This window comes from Coregonus clupeaformis, chromosome 27 (genome assembly GCF_020615455.1).
Source record: "Coregonus clupeaformis isolate EN_2021a chromosome 27, ASM2061545v1, whole genome shotgun sequence".
NCBI lineage: Eukaryota > Metazoa > Chordata > Actinopteri > Salmoniformes > Salmonidae > Coregonus > Coregonus clupeaformis.
Genome location: NC_059218.1, coordinates 52,046,368 through 52,072,316, shown reverse-complemented (window position 1 = coordinate 52,072,316; position 25,949 = coordinate 52,046,368). Strand labels below are relative to the sequence as shown.

Here is a 25,949-nt window from a genome sequence, read left to right as displayed (position 1 = left end):
TACTGTACATAAAATACATTTTATTATGATTGTGTGCATTTACACTGTAACAGATACATAAACACATTATGTACAAACAACAGTGTCGGCATTCTTACTGATCAGCTGCTCTGTGTTGGTTGAGACTAGAGAGCAGAGACTAGAAAGCAGAGACAAGAAACCAGTCTACTGTAGAGAGGATACCTGCACTCTTGAGTTTCCAACAAGGTCTCTGTCCGGTAGAGCTCTATGGTGAGAGACCAGACTCCTGAGTCTGAGTAGGGTGTGCCTGCCAGACCAATCATCTGTGTTGTGGTAGTGGTCAGTCTGTGTTGTAGTCAGTCTGTGGTGTGGTAGAGCTTGTGGTCAGTCCAGCATGACCCGTCCCAGCTCTCCCTTCCTGAAAGATCTGATGAAATCATAGGCTGCTGCTGTGTAGTTAGGTACTGTGAGGGTGATGTTACCTAGGGAACACAGAGATTAGGTACACACACCATTAGCTAACAAGCGCCTTTAATAAGGCAAGTATAAAGACTGGTCTCGATGCTAAAACCTGACCCTGTAATAGTAGTAAGAACTGTACTATTACTCTGCAATTACTATGTAAATTAATATGTAAATACTATTTACATAGTAAATACAGTTTTACTATATACACTGCTCAAAAAAATTAAGGGAACACTTAAACAACACAATGTAACTCCAAGTCAATCACACTTCTGTGAAATCAAACTGTCCACTTAGGAAGCAACACTGATTGACAATACATTTCACATGCTGTTGTGCAAATGGAATAGACAACAGGTGGAAATTATAGGCAATTAGCAAGACACCCCCAATAAAGGAGTGGTTCTGCAGGTGGTGACCACAGACCACTTCTCAGTTCCTATGCTTCCTGGCTGATGCTTTGGTCACTTTTGAATGCTGGCGGTGCTTTCACTCTAGTGGTAGCATGAGTCTACAACCCACACAAGTGGCTCAGGTAGTGCAGCTCATCCAGGATGGCACATCAATGAAGCTGTGACAAGAAGGTTTGCTGTGTCTGTCAGCGTAGTGTCCAGAGCATGGAGGTGCTACCAGGAGACAGGCCAGTACATCAGGAGACGTGGAGGAGGCCGTAGGAGGGCAACAACCCAGCAGCAGGACCGCCACCTCCGCCTTTGTGCAAGGAGGAGCAGGAGGAGCACTGCCAGAGCCCTGCAAAATGACCTCCAGCAGGCCACAAATGTGCATGTGTCTACTCAAACGGTCAGAAACAGACTCCATGAGGGTGGTATGAGGGCCCGACGTCCACAGGTGGGGGTTGTGCTTACAGCCCAACACCGTGCAGGACGTTTGGCATTTGCCAGAGAACACCAAGATTGGCAAATTCGCCACTGGCGCCCTGTGCTCTTCACAGATGAAAGCAGGTTCACACTGAGCACATGTGACAGACGTGTCTGGAGACGCCGTGGAGAACGTTCTGCTGCCTGCAACATCCTCCAGCATGACCGGTTTGGCGGTGGGTCAGTCATGGTGTGGGGTGGCATTTTTTGGGGGGGCCGCACAGCCCTCCATGTGCTCGCCCGAGGTAGCCTGACTGCCATTAGGTACCGAGATGAGATCCTCAGACCCCTTGTGAGACCTTATGCTGGTGCGGTTGGCCCTGGGTTCCTCCTAATGCAAGACAATGCTAGACCTCATGTGGCTGGAGTGTGTCAGCAGTTCCTGCAAGAGGAAGGCATTGATGCTATGGACTGGCCCGCCCGTTCCCCAGACCTGAATCCAATTGAGCACATCTGGGACATCATGTCTCGCTCCATCCACCAACGCCACATTGCACCAGACTGTCCAGGAGTTGGCGGATGCTTTAGTCCAGGTCTGGGAGGAGATCCCTCAGGAGACCATCCGCCACCTCATCAGGAGCATGCCCAGGCGTTGTAGGGAGATCATACAGGCACGTGGAGGCCACACACACTACTGAGCTTCATTTTGACTTGTTTTAAGGACATTACATCAAAGTTGGATCAGCCTGTAGTGTGGTTTTCCACTTTAATTTTGAGTGTGACTCCAAATCCAGACCTCCATGGGTTGATACATTTGATTTCCATTGATAATTTTTGTGTGATTTTGTTGTCAGCACATTCAAATATGTAAAGAAAAAAGTATTTAATAAGATTATTTCATTCATTCAGATCTAGGATGTGTTATTTTAGTGTTCTTTGAGCAGTGTAATTAGTATGATATGGTTTACTCTTACCCACTCCAGTGATGGCTTTAACTCGTTGAGTCTTTCCCAGTTTGACAGCGATACGTTTCAACACCTGCTGGATGTCATCACTAGGCTCCCCGAGATCATACCGCTCCACGTAACTACACACACACACACACACGCACACACACACACACGTCATACCTCTTCATGTAACTAGACACAGAGAAACCCTCAACTCTCAAGGTTACTAAACACAGCAACATTCACATCACTTTTGAGTAACTCAATGGATTCAATGTCGCTGCAATATACAATATTGGAATCAATGCTTGGTGCAAACAATGGTGCCAAATCAAAATGGCCAGTGAGGACTGGTCATGTTATATTATAGAGGCAGGAAAGCTGTGAACCCTCACCTGTACTTCTCCAGTCTATTGAGAGAGAACAGTAGGTAGTCTGCCATGATGTCTTCTCCTACTAGATGGTCCAGGATGGTTCCTGACAGTAACAGCAGAGGAGGGAGTCATCATTACAACGGCCATACTGTATGTCCTGCTGATAATCATATGGCTTGATGTGGAGTCACTGTGTCAAAGGGCTGCCATATAATTCACACACAGTGCTTTGATTGTCATATGATTGAGAGCATTGGAAGGTTCATATTGTATCCATATAGTGTGAGAGGCCCATAGGAGCGTGGCTGTTGTTATATTAGATTCCACTAGGTGGCACTGTATTACCATGTGATACAGAGACAGGGTGGGTCCAGAACATTACACGTAATCGACACAGTGTACAAAACATTAGGAACACCTTCCTAATATTAAGTTGCACCCCCTTTTGCCCCCAGAAAAGCCTCAATTTGTTGGGACATGGACTCTACAAGGTGTCAAAAGCGTTCCACAGGGATGCTGGCCCATGTTGACTCCAATGCTTCCCACAGTTGTGTCAAGTTGGCTAGATGTCCTTTGGGTGGTGGACCATTCTTGATACACACGGGAAACTGTTGAGCGTGAAAAACCCAGCAGCGTTGCAGTTCTTGACACACTGAAATTGGTGTGCCTGGCAACTACTCCCATACCCCGTTCAAAGGCACTAAAATCTTTTATCTTGCCCATTCAACCTCTGAATGGCACACATACACAATCCATGTCTCAATTATCTCAAAGCTTAAATATCCTTCTTTAACCCGCCTCTTCCCTTTCATCTACACTGATTGAAGTGGATTTAACAAGTGACATCAATAAAGGATCATGCTTTCACCTGGATTCCCCTGGTCAGTCTATGTCATGGAAAGAGGCTATACATCATTGGCCAGACCTAGTCTCTAGACTCACCACATAGGGCTAGCTTCATGCCCGTCTCCAGACTCTGTATCTTTGGAGGAAGGACACCAGGCGTATCTAGTAGATGGATGATGGGTCTCTCACACACCTGATGAGAGGAACACACAAACACACACGCGCACGCACACAGACACACACACACACACACACACATTGAGTAAGTACTGAATATACACAAAAACAGACAAGTGAGAGGAGCGCAGACAGGTGAAACCATCACTCACCTGTATTCTAGTCAACACTGCTTTGGTAATGCCTGGTTCCCCTCCTACCTTTGACCCCCGACCTAAAGGTAGAACAAGATGGATCATCATTACTTCAACAAGGGTTCAATGAAATGCACATGACAAAACTATCCGAACCACAAGGAATTCTCCTAATCCCAATATCTCATTGTAACGTTAAATTGTACCTTTCTTGAGGTTGGTTCTCCTCAGAGCGTTGATGAGTGATGACTTTCCAACGTTGGGCACCCCAATCACCATCAGACAGAAGTTGGTGTTCTGAACATTGAATAAACACACGTCATAACATGACCACATAATATGACCGTAACCACATTCAGACCACATAAAGAGTGTTGTTAACCCCCTCTATTCACCATACAGTCCTCATGACAGTAACAATTATGTGGAACACAACAAACTTTCTGGTCAGACGCAGGTCAGAACTGTAACATAATGATTACATCACCTTCAGCCATGATACACAGGGTGCTGTAACAGCCTAACTTCTAATTACTGATTGAAGTGAATTTGTAAATCATCATCATAATAATAATAATAATAATAATAATAATAATAATACATTGAATTTGTAATGCGCTTTCATTGAAAAACAATCTCAAAGTGCTATATGGAGTGCATTAAAATGTATAAAAACAAGAGAGACAAAATAAGGACACAACTAGACAGGGCAACTGACACAAAGAACACAGCTGACGCTACAAGGACAAAGACACCAAGGAACACAGCTATAACTAACAGAAGGCCTTTCTAAAGAGGGTGGTTTTTAGGCCAGTTTTAAAAGGAGCCCAGAGTCTGTGGTGCCTTCAGGTGGTCCGTGAGTGCATTCCAGAGATGGGGGGCGGTCGAGCCAGTGTTCATTTCGTCAACAACAATAGTGACAAAAATACTCGTCAAACACCTATTTTTCAGTGGCAATTGACGAGACTATAACTGACTAAATAGACCCAGAAAAAACTAACACTAAACAAAAACATTTCCGGAATTATCTCTGTGACTAAAATCGGACAACTAAGTGGACTGGACAAGTGCTTGAGAGCTTTTCAGTGACGAGCACAATTAATATTACCAGCACAGATGTGCAGTTCTGTTCAGCAGTGGGAAGGACGCGCCACACCCGGCACACAGCCTAGCCTACATCAGCTGGTGAGCTGCGGGGGAGCAAGCGGTGAGTGTGTGCAGATAGGCTCCACTCCGGCTCTGCCTCCGATTACACACATCGCACTCTCCCCGTAGCTAACGAGTCACCACTAGCCTTCTAGTTAGCTACCCTTTGCCTGGTTAAGAAACACAAGCTGCTTTACAAAATTAAAAACAATAGCAGCATTAAGTTTAATAGTACAACAACAGTCTAGCTATGTTTTTTTTCTCCTGTGAGTATAGATTCTAGCCATTACCGTTCAAAAGATATGACCCATAATAACGGCACTAGGTTATTTTCTATAGTGCATTGGCGGGCCACATTTTACATTCATAAAGCATATCGTGGGCCGTTCTAAAACTAGGATACTTGTGGACCGGACCATTAGCCATTTGTTTAGACTACACCTTGTTCAGTCATGTTACCTCATTAACTAGCTTCAGCAGGACGCAACATTTTGGAACGTTCATAACAATGGCAATGACGCTACCGAGTGATGGAAGTGCAACCCATACTACTTTGCCAATACTTTGCGGGATCATCTGGTGATTGTGCTACTCTCTCTCTCTCTGTGCTTGTGTGTGTCTGTTTGTTTTGTATGTAATGTGCAATTTCTATGTAGGCTGAATAGGAATTTAATGGCCAGATAATTGTTTGTTATACACTACCGGTCAAAGGTTTTAGAACGCCCCCATTTTTCCAGTTTTTATTGAAATGTAAACAGTTCAAATCCAGTGAATAACCTGAAATGGTACAAAGGTAAGCGGTAAAGCTGCCAGAGGTAAAAAAAAATGTTTAGGTTACCAAAAGCTGAAAAATAATGTACATTTCAGAGTTATAGAAAAAGGACAAGTAATGGGTTAACAACTTACAGCTGTTCTGCAGCAATGGAAGTAAATTAAGCCTTGAAAATTGATCCTAACAATTCCTACAGGTGTCCCAACTGTTGTTGATTACTTACAAACCCTCTGTCTGTATAAAAGCAGTGTTGGAACACACTGTGTTACTACACCCTCTTAAGCATTATTTGGACAGTATTGTACTGCAGGAAGTCGTATATTGCTATCATAATAGCGAGAAAAAGGCAATTAACAAAGGAAGACAGACAGACCATTATAACCCTTTAAAAGTGTAGGTCTTTCCTTCAGAGAAATTGCAAAGAAAGCCAAGGTGTCCTACACCATCAAAAGGCACTTGGAAACTGGAGGAAACTGACAGGAAGAGGTCTGGCAGACCCAAAGCCACAACAGAATCAGAAGACAAGTTTCTGAGAGTCAACAGCTTGTGTGATAGGCGGCTCACAAGACAACAGCTTCAAGCCCAGCTTAACACTGGTCGAAGTAAGCAAGTCTCAGTTTCAACTGTGAAGAGAAGACTTGGAGCTGCAGGTTTGACAGGTGGAGTGGCAGTAAGAAAGCCATTGCTAAGATGGCAAAATAAGAAAAAGAGGCTTGCCTGGGCCATGAAATCTTCGGTTCATCACGCAGGGTTTTTGTACGCCGTCGAGTAGGAGAAAGGATGGTTCCTCAGTGTGTGACACCAACTGTCAAACATGGAGAAGGAAGTGTGATGGTCAGGGACTCTTTTGCTGGATCGAGAGTCGGCGACTTGCACAGAGTGAGTGGCACCCTCAACCAAAACGGCTACCTACATTTTGGCAGCGCCATGCAATACCATCTGGTATACGCCTAGTTGGTCAGGGGTTCCTACGGCAAGATAATGACCCAAAACACACCTCCAGGCTGTCAGAAAAGAACAAGACGGTAGGCTTCAAATCATGGAATGGCCAGCACAGTCTCCAGACTTAACCCCCATCGAACTGGTTTGGGATGAACTTGGCAGAAGGGTGAAAGCAAAGCAACCTACAAGTGCAACACATTTGTGGGAACTTCTGCAATCCCCTGTAGCTCAGTTGGTAGAGCATGGCGCTTGCAACGCCAGGGTTGTGGGTTCGTTTCCCACGGGGGGCCAGTATGAAAATGTATGCACTCACTAACTGTAAGTCGTTCTGGATAAGAGCGTCTGCTAAATGACTAAAATGTAAATGTGTTGGGAAGAACTTTCCAAACAATATTTGATTTCCATTGTAGAAAGAATGCCACGAGTGTGTTCGGCTGTTACGTCTGCAAAAGGTGGCTACTTTGATGAGTCAGAAATTTAGAAAAACATTTGGTTAAACAAATGTTTTTCTTTTTTTTGTCTCCAATTGTTTATTTGTTCTATGCTTTAATTTCAGATTACATTAAGACATTAAACTGTGTGAATTTCAATAGAAACTGGGAAAAATTGAGGTGTTTTGAATGGTAGTGTATGTGTGTGTCATATTTCTGCTGTTGGAAAGGATGTTGGTAGGATAAGGCTATGTTTGTGCACATGGAAGTCAGTGATTTATGTTTACTATAAGTTAATGACACCATACAAATGTGATGAGACTCAAATGTGACTAAAGCGAAAGGGCATTTAGTTGACTAAAATGGCCCACTGTTTATAATTTTGTAAATAAGTAGACTAAATCATTATTCAAATGACAACAATGTGACTAGGAATGACTAGACTAAATCTAAAAAAAGAGTGCCAAAATTAACACTGGGTTGAGCAAAAAGCCTGATCCCCCCCATGGAGTGAAGCTTAGTCCTGGGGGAGTGGCGGAGCAGGATATCGCTCAATCTTAGGTTGCGGGTAGAGGTCTGTTGAGGGGCGGGAAATGTCCAAATGGGGAGCAGCCAGGGGGTAGGGGGGGGACAGGGGGAGCAGGTAGCTGACTAGTGGTGGCTATTCAGCAGCCTGATGGTCTGGGGGTAGAAGCTATTGGCCAGTCTTAGTTTTAGCCATGATGCTCCTGTACTGCCCACGTCCGAGCGATGGAAGCTGGGAGAACAGGCCGTGGTATTGTAGGTGTCCTGGAGGGTAGGCAGTGTGCACCCAATGGTGCGTTCGGCTGAGCGTACCACCATCTGTAGTGCCTTGCGGTCAGCGACAGTGGAGTTGCCGTACCAAGCTGTGATGCAGGCCGACTGTATGCTCTCGATGGTGCTCCTGTAGAACACTGTGAGGGCACTCGGGACAGGCCAAATTTCTTCATCCTCCTGAGGTTAAAGAGTCGCTGTCGTGCCTTCTTCACCACAGTGTCCGTGAAGAGTGCAGAGTGCATTGCAGTAGTCCAGCCTTGAGGCGACAAAGGCATGGAAGAGCCTCTCTGCGTCAGACTGAGTAAGGGTGGGACGGAGTTTGACAATGTTCTTGAGGTGATAGAGCGATGCTTTGCACAGATGTTTGATGTGATTGTCGAAGGTTAGAGAGGAGTCAAGCCTAATGCCCAGATTGGAACATTGGATGAGAGAGGGATGTTCTTGCCTGTGAGGTGGGTTACGGGTGAGTGCTGGACCTGGTGAGGGGTGCCAACAAGTACAGCCTCGGTTTTGATGCTGTTGAGTTGAAGGAAGTTTTGCTTCATCCAAGCCCTTATCTCCTCAAGACAGGTGTTAAGATGAGCAGAGGGACTTGGGTAAGTTTTCAGATACAGCTGTGTCATCAGCATAGCAGTGGAATGAGATTTCATTCCGGCTGATGACAAGGCCGAGGGTAAACAGAATGAACTGGATAGTTGTGGCACACTGCAATTGAAAAACAAGCTCAGGGCTGGTCTGGTCCAGAGAGTCCGATGGTGTCCAGGAGGCATTCCAGGAGGATGGAAAGGAGACTGGACACACCAACGTAACTTCAAACTGACAACCAAATGCACTGGAATTTAGGGTAGTAAAACTCTCATTTGTTATCGTCTAGGACTGAACGCAGGCCTATACTACACATTCGTTTTTTTCTAAACACAAAATCTAAACCAATCAATCAATCATCAATCAGTTATTGGCCGTGAACTCACCTCCTCTCGGTGGAAGCGTGGCTGGCTCTCGATCAATTCTGTGACCATGGGAACCAGCTGCAACAACAGACAGGAAGATTAACAGAGTAGGAGAGCGCTGTCACAATGTTACTAACTCAGTCTTCTGTGGAACTGTTATAACCACATTGCAAAGTCACCCTTTCTTAAAAGGAAAGATTCACCCATTTTGAATGTTATATTGTTTTTGTGCATCTCTGAGCGATGTTCTATCGATTCCCGGGGTCATTTCATGTGTATCTGAGCTATTGCCGTTCAAGCAGGCAGAAACTCGTCTGGTTTGACGTAGCATTGCGATAAAACTGCTCTCACTACATTGGAAGTTAATAGGAATACAACTTTTAGATCGCGAAAACGTCCATCATATACAGTCAGATTTCAATACTGGCCGATGTCATAACGCAAGAGTTTGTCTTCTCTGGAATCATATTTTTGCGATATTCCTACCTTGAGAAATGTGTAGTTTTGGGTGGATTTTTCCTTTAAGGATCTCACAGGCTCTCCCTTTTTTATGTTCTTCCCATCTCTCTCTGTCTCTCTTACCTTTTTGACATTGTCATCTCTCTGTCTGAGGCAGTCTGTGAACAGGATGTTCTTCACTCCATGTCTTTCAAGCTGTTTCAAAATCATCTGGAGAGCAAAACGTTCAGATCTGGATCAGGACTACATACAGCGCTGCACTGGACTCTCTGTCTCAAGTCATTATATAGAGGCCATTCCGATTAAACTACTGCATGATTGGCCATATACACTCACACAGGTCTGTCTGGAGAAACACAAAACAACCAGCCTGGAAGCCAGTCAGTTATCCAATTTCTTTGACATTGTCATGCATCAACAGAAACAGACTGGCATCCAGATTACAGAAACAAAACAATGATCTGCTACAGTAGCCTACATGCTTGGCAGACAGGTCAGCCAGGTCCATCTTGTTCAGCACAAGGAGATGAGGTCTGACGTCCAGACTATCCTTGAAAAGAGGGTTTCTACCTGAGAACGGGATGTTCTACTGTTAAAGAAAGTTGTGCAAGACTGTGTTAACCCACTGAGCTAAGGTAATTAGTTTGGGAGCTAATGCAATTATTCTGGTCTCAGGCAAGGCGACTCATCCCGCAACCGTGGTTGGTGATGTGAGTGCATCAGAGGGTAATGGGGCAAGGTAGGGCAGGCGATGCATGCCACAATATAACCTATTAAAGGTCAACTGCCCCTTAGAACCAACTTCTCTGGTTTTAAACGGCATATGTGGCATCGATATGAGTCATAAACATTCATTCTAGTGTCAAAATTGACTACAAAGTGTAAATAGGATCATTTTGGGCATAAAGTCAGTCTTATGTGAGTTCGTCATGACTAACTGGAGGGTTGGGTATGGATTACTTACATGCCCACTTTTGCCAATGATGCCCAATTGCCCAGAGACAACACATTGTGGTCCATCCCCAGCTGCCATGTGGACATTTATTGTCAAGTCTGCATATGGGTGCAACACACACACATTTCACTTGGCAAATAGGAGTGAAAATAGTCTTCCATAAAGTTGGTTCAAACTTCCAATACATTTCAACAATATTGCCAGATGGCCAGGAATGGATTACAACTGACATGGTCACTTCTGCTGCCTGTCAACCGTCAAACCACTGGTGTTGGTGAGTATGTTAGCTAAGTAGATAGCTGGTATTAGCTAGCTAGTAGCTACTTTTGGTTATACAACCTTATTTGATAATGCTAGCGAGCCAGGCTATCTATGATACCATAGATTAAAGGGGAATGATACTGTAGCTAGCTAAATACATCAAGCTAACGTGTTATATGATGTAGCATGTCAGAGGATGATGTGTGGGATGTTAACATTGAATACCTGAAGAGAATTCCAGCCCTGGTTGGTGCCCGGCACCTTACCCGCTGGGTGAATGAAGAAAAGAAGGAAAGTATTTTGGTCCTGTTTTTTATAAAGATCTACCTACGCATGTTAATTTTGGTTATGTAAGATTAACTTGTCGTGGAAATTACCACCAGGGATACCTGAAGTCAACCTTAAATGAATAATTTTTTATTAACAGCAAGCTGGAGATGACACAGTCATACTTCCACGCATAAAGTACCGATCTGAAGTGAGCTCTCCAGCTTGCTGTTAATAAAGAATGATTAATTTAAGATTGACTTCAGGTGTCCCTTGTGGTAATTTCCACAACAATTTGGCGTCACGAAAAGGATGGTTGATTCTGCCTGCAGAGCTTTCCAGTGAGGGTCTGTGAGGAAAATCGGTGGCGCATTTTATGAAGCGTGAGGGAAATTCCCATCTGACTAAAAGACGACGAGGACCCGCCCAGACCAGACCCTTACTGTGAGCTGCCCAGGAGGAGACACATCATCCACGAACAATTGAGGGACACGGCAACTGAATTTCAGTAAGTCAATTTAAATGAATTTGTATATATTTTTTGAAATATATATATATATATATATATATATATATAAATAATAAAACTAAACATAAAAAGGTACCACTAGTCTTAAGAAGTCTAGAGCTTGTCTTATAGAGAAGACTAGAGAGTGAGGGCAAGTAACGGTACCATGGGAATGCCCAGCTGACAGCTGTCTGTAGGCATTTATTTGAAGTGTCTACGTGGTCTGTAGCCACTGCTAATAGCACAAGGTGTTATTTTATATGTAGCGGCAAGAGATCCGTTGATGATACATATGGTGCATAGGAAGTAACGACAAGAGAATCGTTGAAGACGGACATGGAGTAATAAGGGAGATTACTGAGTGTGTTTGGGAATAGTACTAAGTGAATGTGGATGTGAGAGTTGTGTGGAAAGGAACGTGTTACACTGATTGAAATGTGGATAATAAAAGGATTGAAATGTAGATAAGAGATATTATTACTATTAAGTACTGAGTGAATGAGAGCTGTCAGGGGACTAGCTCCGGTGTGAAAGAGGTGAGCTGAGTTTTTCGATCTATAACGTTGTGTAGGGGTTCTGTCCACCACTGCCCATGGATATAGCATGAGGTGTAATTTTATAGGTATAGGAAGTAGCAGCAAGAACAGTTGAAGATACATATGGTGCATAGGATGTAACGATAGAAAAGTAGGCATTTATGAGAAGTGTCTACGTGGTCTGAGAACCACTGATGTGCACACACAATGTGTTATTCAGCACGAGGTGTTATTGAATCGTTGAAGATGCACATGGAGTGGTGTGGATGTGATACCTAAGATTTATAACGTTATATAGGGATTCTGTATGTGAAGATATGAAAGGAGAGTACTATTCCCGAATATGCTGTATAAATAGAACACTAGTGTAACTATTGAAATCCCTCTATGAATAGAACACTAGTGTAAAGGAGGTATAATGGGTTACTAGATTTTATAAAGTAATAATGTATGTGTTGTATAATGGGTTACTAGAGATTTGATAAAGTAACAATGGAAAAAAATAACAATAATATTCAACTTGCATACCCACTCGTAGACGTATGTAAGTGGTGTTCAGAAATGTTCAGAGTGGTCTCTTTATGGATCATTTGATAAAGATAAGGTTAGAGCATTGTATGACTCTCTAAACGGTCTGGGAAATAAAATCTCAGACAAAGATGGGCGCATATCCACTTTTGGTAAAGGTACGGGACTTGACTTACCCCTAACCAATAAAACTATAAACGCTTATGAGATTTGCTCCATCCCGGTACAAAACCCATGCCCTGTTAAATAGAACCAATGAATGTTGAACATGTAGAGACTTGTTAACTAAACTTAAGGCTACAATTTATTGTACTCCTGATGGAGTTTTCGTTGATATCCCAGATGATTAAGTTCTAAACTGATTCGGGAGTAGGCTAAATTGAACCAACCCCCGAGACAGAGGAAATGGGCTCTGCTTCCCAGTCTATCCTGTCTCAGGTGCCAGACTTATTATGGACAGAGCACTCCATCTACAGTGCACTGATAGACAGTGCCAGCCCAGTTATAGTGAAAGTATTTTATACATTTGGCGCATTACATGTTAATCTTAAAATAGCCATTTAATAAGTGTATTTAATAATTTGTCTGTCATAGTTGACGTGTACCTATGATGAAAATTACAGGCCTCTCATCTTTTTAAGTGGGAGAACTTGCACAATTGGTGGCTGACTAAATACTTTTTTTCCCCACTGTAGATAAGCCGCCAGAGAAAATAAGTGGTACTCACTGAACTCAAACAGGCTGTAAGGGACATAGTGGGACATTTGGGACAGAGGTACGAATAATTGAATAAGACGTTTTTAACAATTTCCAATCATTATTACTAAATTCTATAGTTTGGGTAACACCTCTGATATAAGTAAGAAGGTCTGTTTCCATAACGTGAAACTGTGTCCAAAATTGAAGTAGATCGCAGTAAATGTTTTTAGTACCGAATATTGAGCTGATAAGCCAGCACCAACTTTTTGAAGGACCTAAAAGATTTGTTAAACAACAGGTTTCATATTTTGAAAAGTTGATGTCACAGGGACAGTCAGTACAAGATATACAGTGCATTCAGCAAAAATTCAAACCCCTTCCCTTTTTCCACATTTTGTTACGTTACAGCCTTATTCTACAATTAATTAAATTACTTTTTGTCCTCATCAATCTACACACAATACCCCATAATGACAATGGCAAAAGTTTTTTTTTTTTTGAAATGTCTGCTAATTTCTTAATAAGAAAAAACACAAATACCTTGTTTACATAAGTATTCAGACCCTTTGCTATGAGACTCGAAATTGAGCTCAGGTGCATCCTGTTTTCATTGATCATCCTTGAGATGTTTTTACAATTTGATTGGAGTCCACTTGTTGTAAATTCAATAGATTGGACATGATTTGGAAAGGCACACACCTGTCTATATAAAGGTCCCACAGTTGACAGTGTTTGTCAGAGCAAAAACTATGCCATGAGGTTGAAGGAATTGTCCATAGAACTCCGAGACAGAATTGTGTCGAGGCACAGATCTGGGAAAGGGTACGAAAATATCTGCAGCATTGAAGGTCCCCAAGAACACAGTGGCCTCCATCATTCATAAACGGAAGAAGTTTGGACCCACCAAGACTCTTCCTAGAGCTGGCCGCCAAGCCAAACTGAGCAATCGGGGGAGAAGGGCCTTGGTCAGGGAGGTGACCAAGAACCCGATGGTCACTCTGACAGAGCTCCAGAGTTCCTCTGTGGAGATGGTAGAACCTTCCAGAAGGACAGAAATCTGTGCAGCACTCCACCAATCAAGTGTTTATGGTAGAGTGGCCAGACGGAAGCCACTCCTCAGTAAAAATAATATGACAGCCCGCTTGGAGTTTGCCAAAAGGCACCTAAAGGACTCAGACTATGAGAAAGACGATTCTCTGGTCTGATGAAATCAAGATTGAACTCTTTGGCCTGAATGCCAAGAGTCACGTCTGGAGGAAACCTGGCACAACCCCTACGGTGAAGCATGGTGGTGGCAGCATCATGCTGTGGGGATGTTTTTCAGCTGCAGGGACTGGGAGACTAGTCAGGATCAAGGCAAAGATTAATGGTGCAAAGTACAGAGAGATCCTTGATGAAAACCTGCTCCAGAGCGCTCAGGACCTCAGACCGGGGTGAAGGTTCACCTTCCAACAGGACAATGACCCTAATCACACAGCTAATACAATGCAGGAGTGGCTTCGGGACAAGTCTCTGAATGTCCTTTAGTGGCCCAGCCAGAGCTCAGACTTGAACCCGATCAAACATCTCTGGAGAGACCTGAAAACAGCTGTGCAACGACGCTTCCCATCCAACCTGACAGAGCTTCAGAGGATCTGCAGAGAAGAATGAGAGAAACTCTCTAAATACAGGTGTGCCAAGATTGTAGCGTCATACCGAAGAAGACCCGAGGCTGTAATTACTGCCAAAGGTGCTTCAGAAAGTACTGAGTAAAGGGTCTGAATACTTACGTAAATGTGATATTTCAGTTTGTTATTTTTAATAAATTTGCAACAATTTCTAAAAACCTGTTTTTACTTTGTCATTATGGGGTATTGTGTGTAGATTGATGAGGGGGAAATAACAATTTAATAAATTTTAGAATAAGGCTGTAACGTAACAAAATGTGGAAAAAGTCAAGGGGTCTGAATACTTTCTGAATGCACTGTATGTCAATGTAACAGGTAAAAATTATAAGATTACAAGAAAGGGGCTCTGGGATTGTTTACTTTAGAAGGTGCCTATTCTGCTTAACGGGACACTATCATTTGATGTGTGATTCTGTATACGCATGGTTTTATGAATACTTCCTGCCCAAGATGCCGTAAACCCGATTAAGAATATTTAGGACTGACAAAAGTTACCAATGATTCTGTATCTCTCCCTTTGAAAGGCTTCCTGAGGCAGGTGCCTTGGGAGAGAAGTTATTGAGACTGTGTACTATACAGTATAAAAGGTACCTGGATCCAGCTGTTAAGGGAGCTCCCAAATTAAGTAAGGCCTGGCCATTTTGTTTGTTTTTACCCTACGTTTTACCACACACACCAGACCCACAAAACCAACCTGTTATGAATATTTGTTAGTGGTGTTAATACTGTGTTTGATTTATTGTGTTCGGTCTTATTAATTGCTTTTAGTGGGTTCTCACGATGTGAGTCATGTGTCAAAAGGGAAGAAGTGTTTTGTTGTTGTCGTTTGGTTTGTTTTGTGTATATTGTTGTTGTTGGTTTGTTTTGTGTGTATTATTATTATGATTTTTTATAGGGGGTAGATCAGCTCTAATATTGCAGATAGAATGTAACTTCCATCAATGTAATTGTCTGCATCACTTCCAATCCCCATTTGTTTTTTTTTCTCGCATATATATACACACATACATACATACATACAGTGGGGAGAACAAGTATTTGATACACTACCTATTTTGCAGGTTTTCCTACTTACAAAGCATGTAGAGGTCTGTAATTGTTATCATAGGTACACTTCAACTGTGAGAGATGGAATCTAAAACAAAAATCCAGAAAATCACATTGTATGATTTTTAAGTAATTCATTTGCATTTTATTGCATGACATAAGTATTTGATACATCAGAAAAGCAGAACTTAATATTTGGTACAGAAACCTTTGTTTGCAATTACAGAGATCATACGTTTCCTGTAGGTCTTGACCAGGTTTGCACACACTGCAGCAGGGATTTTGGCCCACTCCTCCATACAGACCTTCTCCAGATCCTTCAGGTTTCGGGGCTGTCGCTGGGCAATACGGACTTTCAGCTCCCTCCCAAAGATTTTCTATTGGATTCAGGTCTGGAGACTGGCTAGCCACTCCAGGACCTTGAGATGCTTCTACGCCACTCCTTAGTTGCCCTGGCTGTGTGTTTCGAGTCGTTGTCATGCTGGAAGACGAGTCCACGACCCATCTTCAATGCTCTTACTGAGGGAAGGAGGTTGTTGGCCAAGATCTCGCGATACATGCATCCATCCTCCCCTCAATACGGTGCAGTCGTCCTGTCCCCTTTGCAGAAAAGCATCCCCAAAGAATTATGTTTCCACCTCCATGCTTCACGGTTGGGATGGTGTTCTTGGGGTTGTACTCATCCTTCTTCTTCCTCCAAACACGGCGAGTGGTTTAGACCAAAAAGCTATATTTTTGTCTCATCAGACCACATGACCTTCTCCCATTCCTTCTCTGGATCATCCAGATGGTCATTGGCAAACTTCAGACGGGCCTGGACATGCACTGGCTTGAGCAGGGGGACCTTGCGTGCGCTGCAGGATTTTAATCCATGACGGCGTAGTGTGTTACTAATGGTTTTCTTTGAGACTGTGGTCCCAGCTCTCTTCAGGTCATTGACCAGCTCCTGCCGTGTAGTTCTGGGCTGATCCCTCACCTTCCTCATGATCATTGATGCCCCACGAGGTGAGATCTTGCATGGAGCCCCAGACCGAGGGTGATTGACCGTCATCTTGAACTTCTTCCATTTTCTAATAATTGCGCCAACAGTTGTTGCCTTCTCACCAAGTTGCTTGCCTATTGTCCTGTAGCCCATCCCAGCCTTGTGCAGGTCTACAATTTTATCCCTGATGTCCTTACACAGCTCTCTGGTCTTGGCCATTGTGGAGAGGTTGGAGTCTGTTTGATTGAGTGTGTGGACAGGGGTCTTTTATACAGGTAACGAGTTCAAACAGGTGCAGTTAATACAGGTAATGAGTGGAGAACAGGAGGGCTTCTTAAAGAAAAACTAACAGATCTGAGAGCCAGAATTCTTACTGGTTTGTAGGTGATCAAATACTTATGTAATCCAATAAGATGCAAATTAATTACTTAAAAATCATACAATGTGATTTTCTGGTTTTTTGTTTTAGATTCCGTCTCTCACCGTTGAAGTATACCTATGATAAAAAATTACAGACCTCTACATGCTTTGTAAGTAGGAAAACCTGCAAAATCAGCAGTGTATCAAATACTTGTTCTCCCCACTGTACATATACAGTGAGGGAAAAAAGTATTTGATCCCCTGCTGATTTTGTACGTTTGCCCACTGACAAAGAATTGATCAGTCTATCATTTTAATGGTAGGTTTATTTGAACAGTGAGAGACAGAATAACAAAAAAATAATCCAGAAAAAAAAACGCATGTCAAAAATGTTATAAATTGATTTGCATTTTAATGAGGGAAATAAGTATTTGACCCCTTCTCAATCAGAAAGATTTCTGTCTCAGGTGTCTTTTATACAGTAGACGAGCTGAGATTAGGAGCACACTCTTAAAGGGAGTGCCCCTAATCTCAGTTTGTTACCTGTATAAAAGACACCTGTCCACAGAAGCAATCAATCAATCAGATTCCAAACTCTCCACCACGGCCAAGACCAAAGAGCTCTCCAAGGATGTCAGGGACAAGATTGTAGACCTACACAAGGCTGGAATAGGCTACAAGACCATCGCCAAGAAGCTTGGTGAGAAGGTTACAACAGTTGGTGCGATTATTCGCAAATGGAAGAAGCACAAAAGACCTGTCAATCTCCCTCGGCCTGGGGCTCCATGCAAGATCTCACCTCGTGGAGTTGCAATGATCATGAGAACGGTGAGGAATCAGCACAGAACTACACGGGAGGATCTTGTCAATGATCTCAAGGCAGCTGGGACCATAGTCACCAAGAAAACAATTGGTAACACACTACGCCGTGAAGGACTGAAATCCTGCAGCGCCCGCAAGGTCACCCTGCTCAAGAAAGCACATATACAGGGCCGTCTGAAGTTTGCCAATGAACATCTGAATGATTCAGAGGAGAACTGGGTGAAAGTGTTGTGGTCTGATGAGACCAAAATCGAGCTCTTTGGCATCAACTCAACTCACCGTGTTTGGAGGAGGAGGAATGCTGCCTATGACCCCAAGAACACCATCCTCACCGTCAAACATGGAGGTAGAAACATTATGCTTTGGGGGTGTTTTTCTGCAAAGGGGACAGGACAACTTCACCGCATCAAAGGGACGATGGACGGGGCCATGTACCGTCAAATCTTGGGTGAGAACCTCCTTCCCTCAGCCAGGGCATTGAAAATGGGTCGTGGATGGGTATTCCAGCATGACAATGACCCAAAACACACGGCCAAGGCAACAAAGGAGTGGCTCAAGAAGAAGCACATTAAGGTCCTGGAGTGGCCTAGCCAGTCTCCAGACCTTAATCCCATAGAAAATCTGTGGAGGGAGCTGAAGGTTCGAGTTGCTAAACGTTAGCCTCGAAACCTTAATGACTTGGAGAAGATCTGCAAAGAGGAGTGGAACAAAATCCCTCCTGAGATGTGTGCAAACCTGGTGGCCAACTACAAGAAACGTCTGACCTCTGATTGCCAACAAGGGTTTTGCCACCAAGTACTAAGGCATGTTTTGCAGAGGGGTCAAATACTTATTTCCCTCATTAAAATGCAAATCAATTGATAACATTTTTGACATGCGTTTTTCTGGATTTTTCTATTGTTATTCTGTCTCTCACTGTTCAAATAAACCTACCATTAAAATTATAGACTGACCATGTCTTTGTCAGTGGGCAAACATACAAAATCAGCAGGGGATCAAATACTTTTTCCCCCTCATACATCCTTTAAAAAAATATATATTTCCCTTTATTACTTTCCAACGCCACCACCCCTTCCCTAATTGGAGTAAACTAGTGAACAACATTGCTTAGGCCTCTACTTCCAGCTTATACATACTATATACATTTTATGGACACAGTCAATTTTACAATAATTCTATTTTGTTTGTTTTTACTTCTGAACTTCCTCTACCCTCAACCTCTCCGATCATTTTCATGATGTCCATCCGGTTTGCTTCATTTGTTGCATTATTTGTTCTGTCGTTTCTGGAGCATTACATTGAAATTGCAACCAACTTCCTGTGGCTTGTTTTAGAAATAGTGATATTTGGGAGAAAATTTCCTTTTCAAATAACTGAAAGTGAGAGGTTGTAATCTGAATAAAGGGAAAAAGGTCATTCTTGAACATTGGGTGAGACAATCTTACTAATTTGCTAGAGAACCAGTTCAGATTTAAGTATAACTTTTGTATGACTTAAGCTTTTAGGGATAGGTCTAATGCTTTAATATTTAATAATTTCTGTCCTCCTAATTCATATTAATTATATAAATAGGCCCGTTTAATTTTGTCTGGCTTGCCTTTCCAAATAAAATGGAATCTTTTTTTCTTCATATAATTTAAAAAAAACTGTTCGCTAGGTGTAGGCAAGACCATAAGCAAATAGGTCAACTGGGATTGTTTTGTGTGTATTGTTGTTTTGTTTGTTTTGTTTTTGTCTTGCTTCAATACAAATCTCACCAGATTGGGTATGCTGGATGGTCAGGATTTCTCCCTAAGGATTAGCCCTCCAACTCCCTGACCCTGTAACTCTGCGGTGAGATAGCCAAGATGATAGGGGAGTATAAGCCAATTTGCAAAAATGGTTTCAACTGTGTGTTGTTATTCTCATTGACATTGGTCTTAGAAATTTGTATTAAGAATATTGGTATAAGTAATAATTTGTCATACAGTGAATAGTTTGTCTGGATTTCCTGAAATCAGAAATGCCCTAAACTAAACTGTTGTTATGGTCTGTCTTCTCTCGAGGTTATGGTGAAGGTGACCACAGATGATATGTAGATGCATGGAAGGGATAATTCAAAGTAATTGCGACAATGGCCATGTACTCCTGTGTCCGAGCCAGCAACCTGTGAACAGCATCCAGTCGAAGCTATCAACTGCCTTTTCTCTCATGCCTTTTCTCTCAGGAGTACGACATGAGTCCACGTGGAGTGAGCATGGAGAGAGATCCCATCCAAACGTCTCACATGCTGTTGGTGTACTGGTAGGAAAACGGACAAGACATAATGGGCCATAAAGGACAGTGGCGGCTCAGGTGAGAGATTTGTCTGCTTGGGAAAATCAGATTATTCCCCAGATATTGAAATCGGGACATTTTCAAGGGCCATCCACTTCGAACATGTGCCATTGGGATGACGAACTGAAACACTATCTGAAGAAGAAAAGCCAGAAGAATGAGTGCCGGGAGGGAGCGGGGTGGTCAACCGTGCCCGTAATTGATTTAGGCTTATCCAAACTTGTTTATTTGGGGTATCAGGTTGATAGTGGAGGTCTGCACACTGTGAAATGTATAGTAATTTAGACAAAAAATGCATTGAGATACCGATCTGTCATTAACATGCCACTCGCAACAAAACCTCCAGCTGAAATGTCATTGCCAGAACCCATGAATGAAATTGTGTAATGAAGCATATGTGTAACTGTATGAAGCGAAGGTCTTAAGTTACAACATTCTACTGCAATGATTTTATAGGTAAGAAACCATCGGAGTCTACAGATCACTTGTGTGTATTTTAGATTGTACAAACCAGAGTGGAGTTTGAAAGGATGAAGTGTCTGGTTTTATGTGTTGATTTCGCTTACTTTAATAGAAGTATAGAACCTCATTTGATAGAAGCTATAATCTAATGCTTATCTTAAAATGTTACGATAATTATCACAGAATGATAAGAGGGATTGTGAAGAAAAAAAATGTGTTTGTCCTTTTCTAATAACCAATTCGACTGGGTTCATGCAAGTGACTGATCGTGCCTGGGAGGAATCCTCACTATCAGTATAAGCAATTTGGCAGTACGCCCAGAACATTGTTTTGAGAACCGAAAGGGATATCTCAGTTTCAAGGTCTCAACTTGGAGAGAAGAAGCCTCGTGAGGTATTGGTCGGTCACATGCATGAACCAAATGTTAATGATGAATTAATTATGAATAATGAATAAGCTAAATCGTGCAAATATAACTTGTCTGTGTAAGCAGTATATTAGAGAACTAACGGGACTGCCCCGGCGGAGCTCCCGACCAGCGTGTACTATCATTAAGTTTGTTGGAACATCTCCAGCTTGCTGATAATAATGAATGATTCCTTTAATATTGACTTCAGGTGTACCTGGTGGTAATTTCCACGACAAGTAGTTGACTCAAAGAGAGAGAAACAATAGTTGAACATTTTGGAACAAAATCATTTCTTTGAAAATTAAGGACAACCAAGAGAGAGAGCTAGCTATATATATATTTACTTTCACTTTCTTAGCTAGCAAATGCAGCTAGCTAGTTTAGCCTACTCAAACACCCGGCTCAAACAGAGAGGGATGCTATGTTAGCTAGCTGGCTATGGCTATCCATCACTGGAACTCTTCCAAGTCAAGGTAAGCTTTTGGTTTTATTAATTTATTGCAACAAGGGCCCGCCGGTGTAACTGATAAAGTTATTGCTGAATGTACACTGTACTGCATGATTGTAGCAGGTTTACTAAAGCGTTAGTTCTAGTAGCTATGTTGACTATGATATTATGATATATTATGATGTTATAATATGGTGACAACGATGTAGGCTAGGTTGTAGCAACCTCATTATGGGCATAGGGAAAATGTGTAGTATCATGTAGTAATATGAATGACAGTCATCCAATATGCTGTAATAGAAAAAAGGCCATGCTCATAAAAAAATATATTGTCCTCCCTCATCTTAAATGGCACGACCGCCACTGCCTATGTGTTAAAAAGGTGGATTTTGTGGTTCATTGCAACAGTTATAAACTGTACGTCTCAAGTGTCAAAGAAACTGGACATTATTGTGGCAGAAAAGTTTTCGGGACCTCAGTAGTTTACATCAGAAGACTTGTAAGGGGTACTGGCGCCCATTGTTATATTAGCAGAATACTGCTTCTACAGTATTGTGTGAAGTATGGTTTATTCTACATGGAACTGTTACAGAATATCTACATAAGTTTAGCAATTGCAATTACACTCTTCTCATATTACTCTCTAGTCTACTGACTGATGCAAAGCTTCCTCCTGGAGGGAGCTTTGAATTGGTCAGTAGCCTACAGAGTGGTATGAGAAGAGTGCAATTGCAATTGCTAAACTTATGTAGATATTCTGCCATAACAAACTCTGTCAAATCCAGGATGGAGTGTCATGCACCCTTTCTGTCATCTGAACATAACCTGTAATACATTACATAGATGGAAGGGACTTAATCACCCACTGGAGACTTGAAAACAGAACCTCACCCAGAGAGCTGTGCATGTAAGTGTGTGGTTAGACAGCCAAATCCTTAGATTTGGCCAAATAGCCAACTAGAATGACATTCTAGTTCTGGTTGAAGTTGTACTCACAACAACACACAACTTTTTTATGTTTGCCAGGTAAGTGTAGGCATACTGTCTTTATAGGCACATCAATATATTTACAGCATAAAATGTTTTTCTTTGTAACACAAACACACTCATCGATTTTAAGTTAATAAATGTATCTACTCTCAATCTGGGCGATGTTTGTTCAATGTCCACATGTAGCCTACACCTGTTGTAGGGATATTAGTAGTTCTGAAATTTGTCCCCCGGGAAAAATCTAACAGCGGACATAAGGAGAGACGTGACGAGACAAAACTAGCCAGTTATAGAATGTTGTGTTGTAGGACAGCTGAGATGACTCAAGACCGGGCATTCAAATTGCAGTTGATACCGTTTCCATGGTAACATGTATTTTACATGAGGTGATGAAACGTTGAAACTAAGTTGCAAGCTACTTTCGTAGCAAGGTGTTGTAGAACGAGTGTCTTATGAAACACATTCCAGACACAGGCTCTTGCCATAACTGATTTGACAGAGAAATATCAGCTAGGTAAGATAGCCAGCTACAGCTATCGCCAAGCTATGCTAGCTGCCTTCAGCTTGGCTAAACACAAGGTCAGTGCGGGCTTTAGTTTACACATGAAATGAAACATAGTTTTCTCCATAGCAAAGCTAGCTTAGTTTATCTCGCTGTACTCACTACTGGCCCTATTTGTTGTGATTGAATGACAAAGACACACCCACATCAAACCCCATCCTCAAGACAACTCTCCTTTGCCTTCAGTCATGGCCCCTAGCATTTCTTAATGAGCATTGATGAAAAACAACGCCAAATCAGGAAGTGCAGTCGCCCTTTAAAGGATATTCTGGCATCGTGGATTTCTAGGATGCAGTCAACATTCTTCACACTGGCCTTCATCTGTTTCAGACCTGAAGAGAGACCAGAGGAGAGGAGGATGGGTTACTGGAACCTTCACTTATTATGAAAAGAGAGCTACACAGGCATCATGGTTTACGAAGGTTACGTATGTAACCACTGTTATGTGAGCTATTGGATCACTCGAATATGGTATCCTTCCGCTCGGCAGGATACATTCCGAGTAAGAATTTCAGATTAGTCCCTAGTACCTGGTAGTGATGCACCCCCTTAAACAGCTGCCGCCGCCCTACTCCCACCTCGTGTCCTTTTCGAGGCGCCTTACAGTACCAGTCAAAAGTTTGGACACACCGACACATTCCAGTGTTTTTCTTTATTTTTTTTTACTATTTTCTACATTGTAGAATAATAGTGAATACATCAAAACTATGAAATAACACATATGGAATCATGTAGTAACCAAAAAGGTGTTAATCAAATCAAAATATATTTAATATTTGCGATTCTTCAAAGTAGCCACCCTTTGCCTTGATGACAGCTTTGCACACTCTTGGCATTCTCTCAACCAGCTTTTTGCTTTCTTGGATTCTGTATTTATTTTGTGACCTCTAATAAGTCATGTCACATAGTAAGATAATTACAAACGTTTAGCTAGATATAGCCAACAGCTGACATAAAGATACCTAGCTAGCTAACGTTTGCGTTAGCTGAGAGTGCTCACCAACCTTTGGCCATATGTCCGGGGAACCAGTGAGCAACCTCTCTGTCGCCGAAGTCAAAGACCGTCCTGAAATTTGCTGCATTGCGGAGTATCTGATGAAGCCTCATATTTGTTGTTATATTAGTTTTTTTTCACGTGTCTGAAGCAATGATGTGTATATATAAACCATTGGTCTGAAGTCCTCTGTCATTGACAGCATTTTACTGAAGTCATGTTCACATTGGTGTTACACTGTTTACATCCCGACTTTCTCTAGTGTCACAGTGATTGAGTTCTGCCATTACAATTATTCTTTAGGCACTTCTTTAGGCAATGCCCCTGTGACAGCAAGCTTGGACCCCCTTGTGGCCCCCCTAAATGCGGAGTCTGAAATAATTATCACATAATACATTTTTGCGATCATGTTTTATTTTATTTTATTTTTTTATCCGTTATTAGACAGTGGCAAAGCTGAACACTAAAGTAACCCAACATATTTTCTAGTGGGACTCCTCTAGGCGGAACACAACAGTATCGTACCACATGGATCTGCAAGTTTTTTTCTATTCAGAAGTTGAAAGAAATTCTGCGTGAATAATATCGTTCAAGCAAGAAGGAGGAAATAAAGAGAGGTGAGCAATGTATTTGTAACATAGTTAACTATTAAATGCATTACAGAAGTGTATAGAATGGTGTATAGAAATGTGTCGGTTTATGATTGAAATGAATGATCTCATTTAACATGCTATTTGGCTTGTGATATAGATATCAGATGGATTTCAGAAGTTGTCTGATGGCTATGGTATGTGTCTAAAATTACCCAAATGGATACTTTCAATTATTTATTTTTTCTTCGACAGATATCAGCAAATCCCGGGAGGACCCACTGGTGCAGCCAGTGATGAACATGTACCCAAGAACTCTGATGGGGGACAGGAGGAGGAGCTTCAAGGCGGCCTGGTACCACATCCACCTCTGGCTTGAATATTCAAAAAAATCAGACTGTGTTTTGTTACGCCTGCAGGCATTTTAGCCCTCCCAAAGTCCCAGAGACTGTATTTGATTCAAAATTGGGTTTTAACAACTGGAAGAAGGCAACTTACAAAGAGGGGGGATTTGCAATTCATGCAAGGTATGAGCGGCACAAACAAGCAATGATTACATGGAGAGACTATCAGAAAGCTGTAAAAAGTATTGCAAAACTGGTAAATGCCCTAAACAAGGAACACAACAAACAGGTTCAAGAAAATCGGGACTATATTAAAACAATAGGAGAAGTACTACTACTTACATCCACACAAAACATTGCACAAAGAGGACACGATGAGTTTGCAGAGTCTGATAATAAAGGGAACTTCATGGCAATCCTAGAAACAATAGCTAAGCATGACTCAGGTACTATTTCAGTGGAGCTGTCCATGAGAGCTTTCTCCACCTTGAATTGGCTGATCGACTAGATGCAGCAGGGCTTACTGACAAAATCATACACATATTAGTAAGTCATGGTCTTGAATACAAAAACAACCTAGTAGGCCAAGCATATGACGGTGCTTCAGTTATGAGTGGCAAGCATTCAGGCATCCAGGCACACATTAAAGAACAAGCAAAGCATGCTTTTTACATCCACTGCAGTGCACACTGTCTAAACTTAGTTTTAGTGGATACAGTCAAAGCTGTCCCTGAAGTAGGACAGTTCTTGTCCTTACTAGAAAGACTGTATGTCTTCACATTTGGGTCATATGTGCATCAAAAATGGCTTAGCATACAAGGAGAGATGTACCCAGGTGCACCTAGAGAGCTTCAGAGACTAAGTGACACTCGCTGGGCATGTCGATATATGGCTCTACATACTATTATGGATAGATTGCCTGCCATTAAGCGAGTCCTGCAAGACATAGTCCAAGAACACAACGGTGACAGATCTGTTG

General features: G+C 42.2%; 1 protein-coding gene across 1 annotated transcript; it reads right to left on the bottom strand.

Moving 5' to 3' along the window:
• On the bottom strand, positions 1-24,296 carry mtg1 (mitochondrial ribosome-associated GTPase 1). The gene is made up of 11 exons (XM_041866642.2): positions 24,047-24,296; positions 23,310-23,374; positions 9,702-9,806; positions 9,347-9,433; positions 8,786-8,842; positions 3,932-4,022; positions 3,744-3,805; positions 3,511-3,607; positions 2,590-2,671; positions 2,219-2,331; positions 1-443 (listed from the first exon to the last, which is right to left on the bottom strand). Exons 1-11 carry the CDS (start codon positions 24,147-24,149, stop codon positions 346-348), a joined length of 960 nt encoding a protein of 319 aa, XP_041722576.2. The 5' UTR covers positions 24,150-24,296; the 3' UTR covers positions 1-345.
• Positions 24,297-25,949: the final 1,653 nt, after the last annotated feature.

Bases quoted from the DNA above. Each gene is read 5' to 3' on its own strand.
- mtg1 (XM_041866642.2), bottom strand. From the start codon at position 24,149: ATGAGGCTTCATCAGATACTCCGCAATGCAGCAAATTTCAGGACGGTC. The intron at 9,434-9,701 runs GTAGGCTACTGT...TTTGCTCTCCAG, and splicing joins CTGACCTGTCTGCCAAGCAT to ATGATTTTGAAACAGCTTGA. The intron at 8,843-9,346 runs GTAAGAGAGACA...CTGTTGTTGCAG, and splicing joins GAGATGACAATGTCAAAAAG to CTGGTTCCCATGGTCACAGA.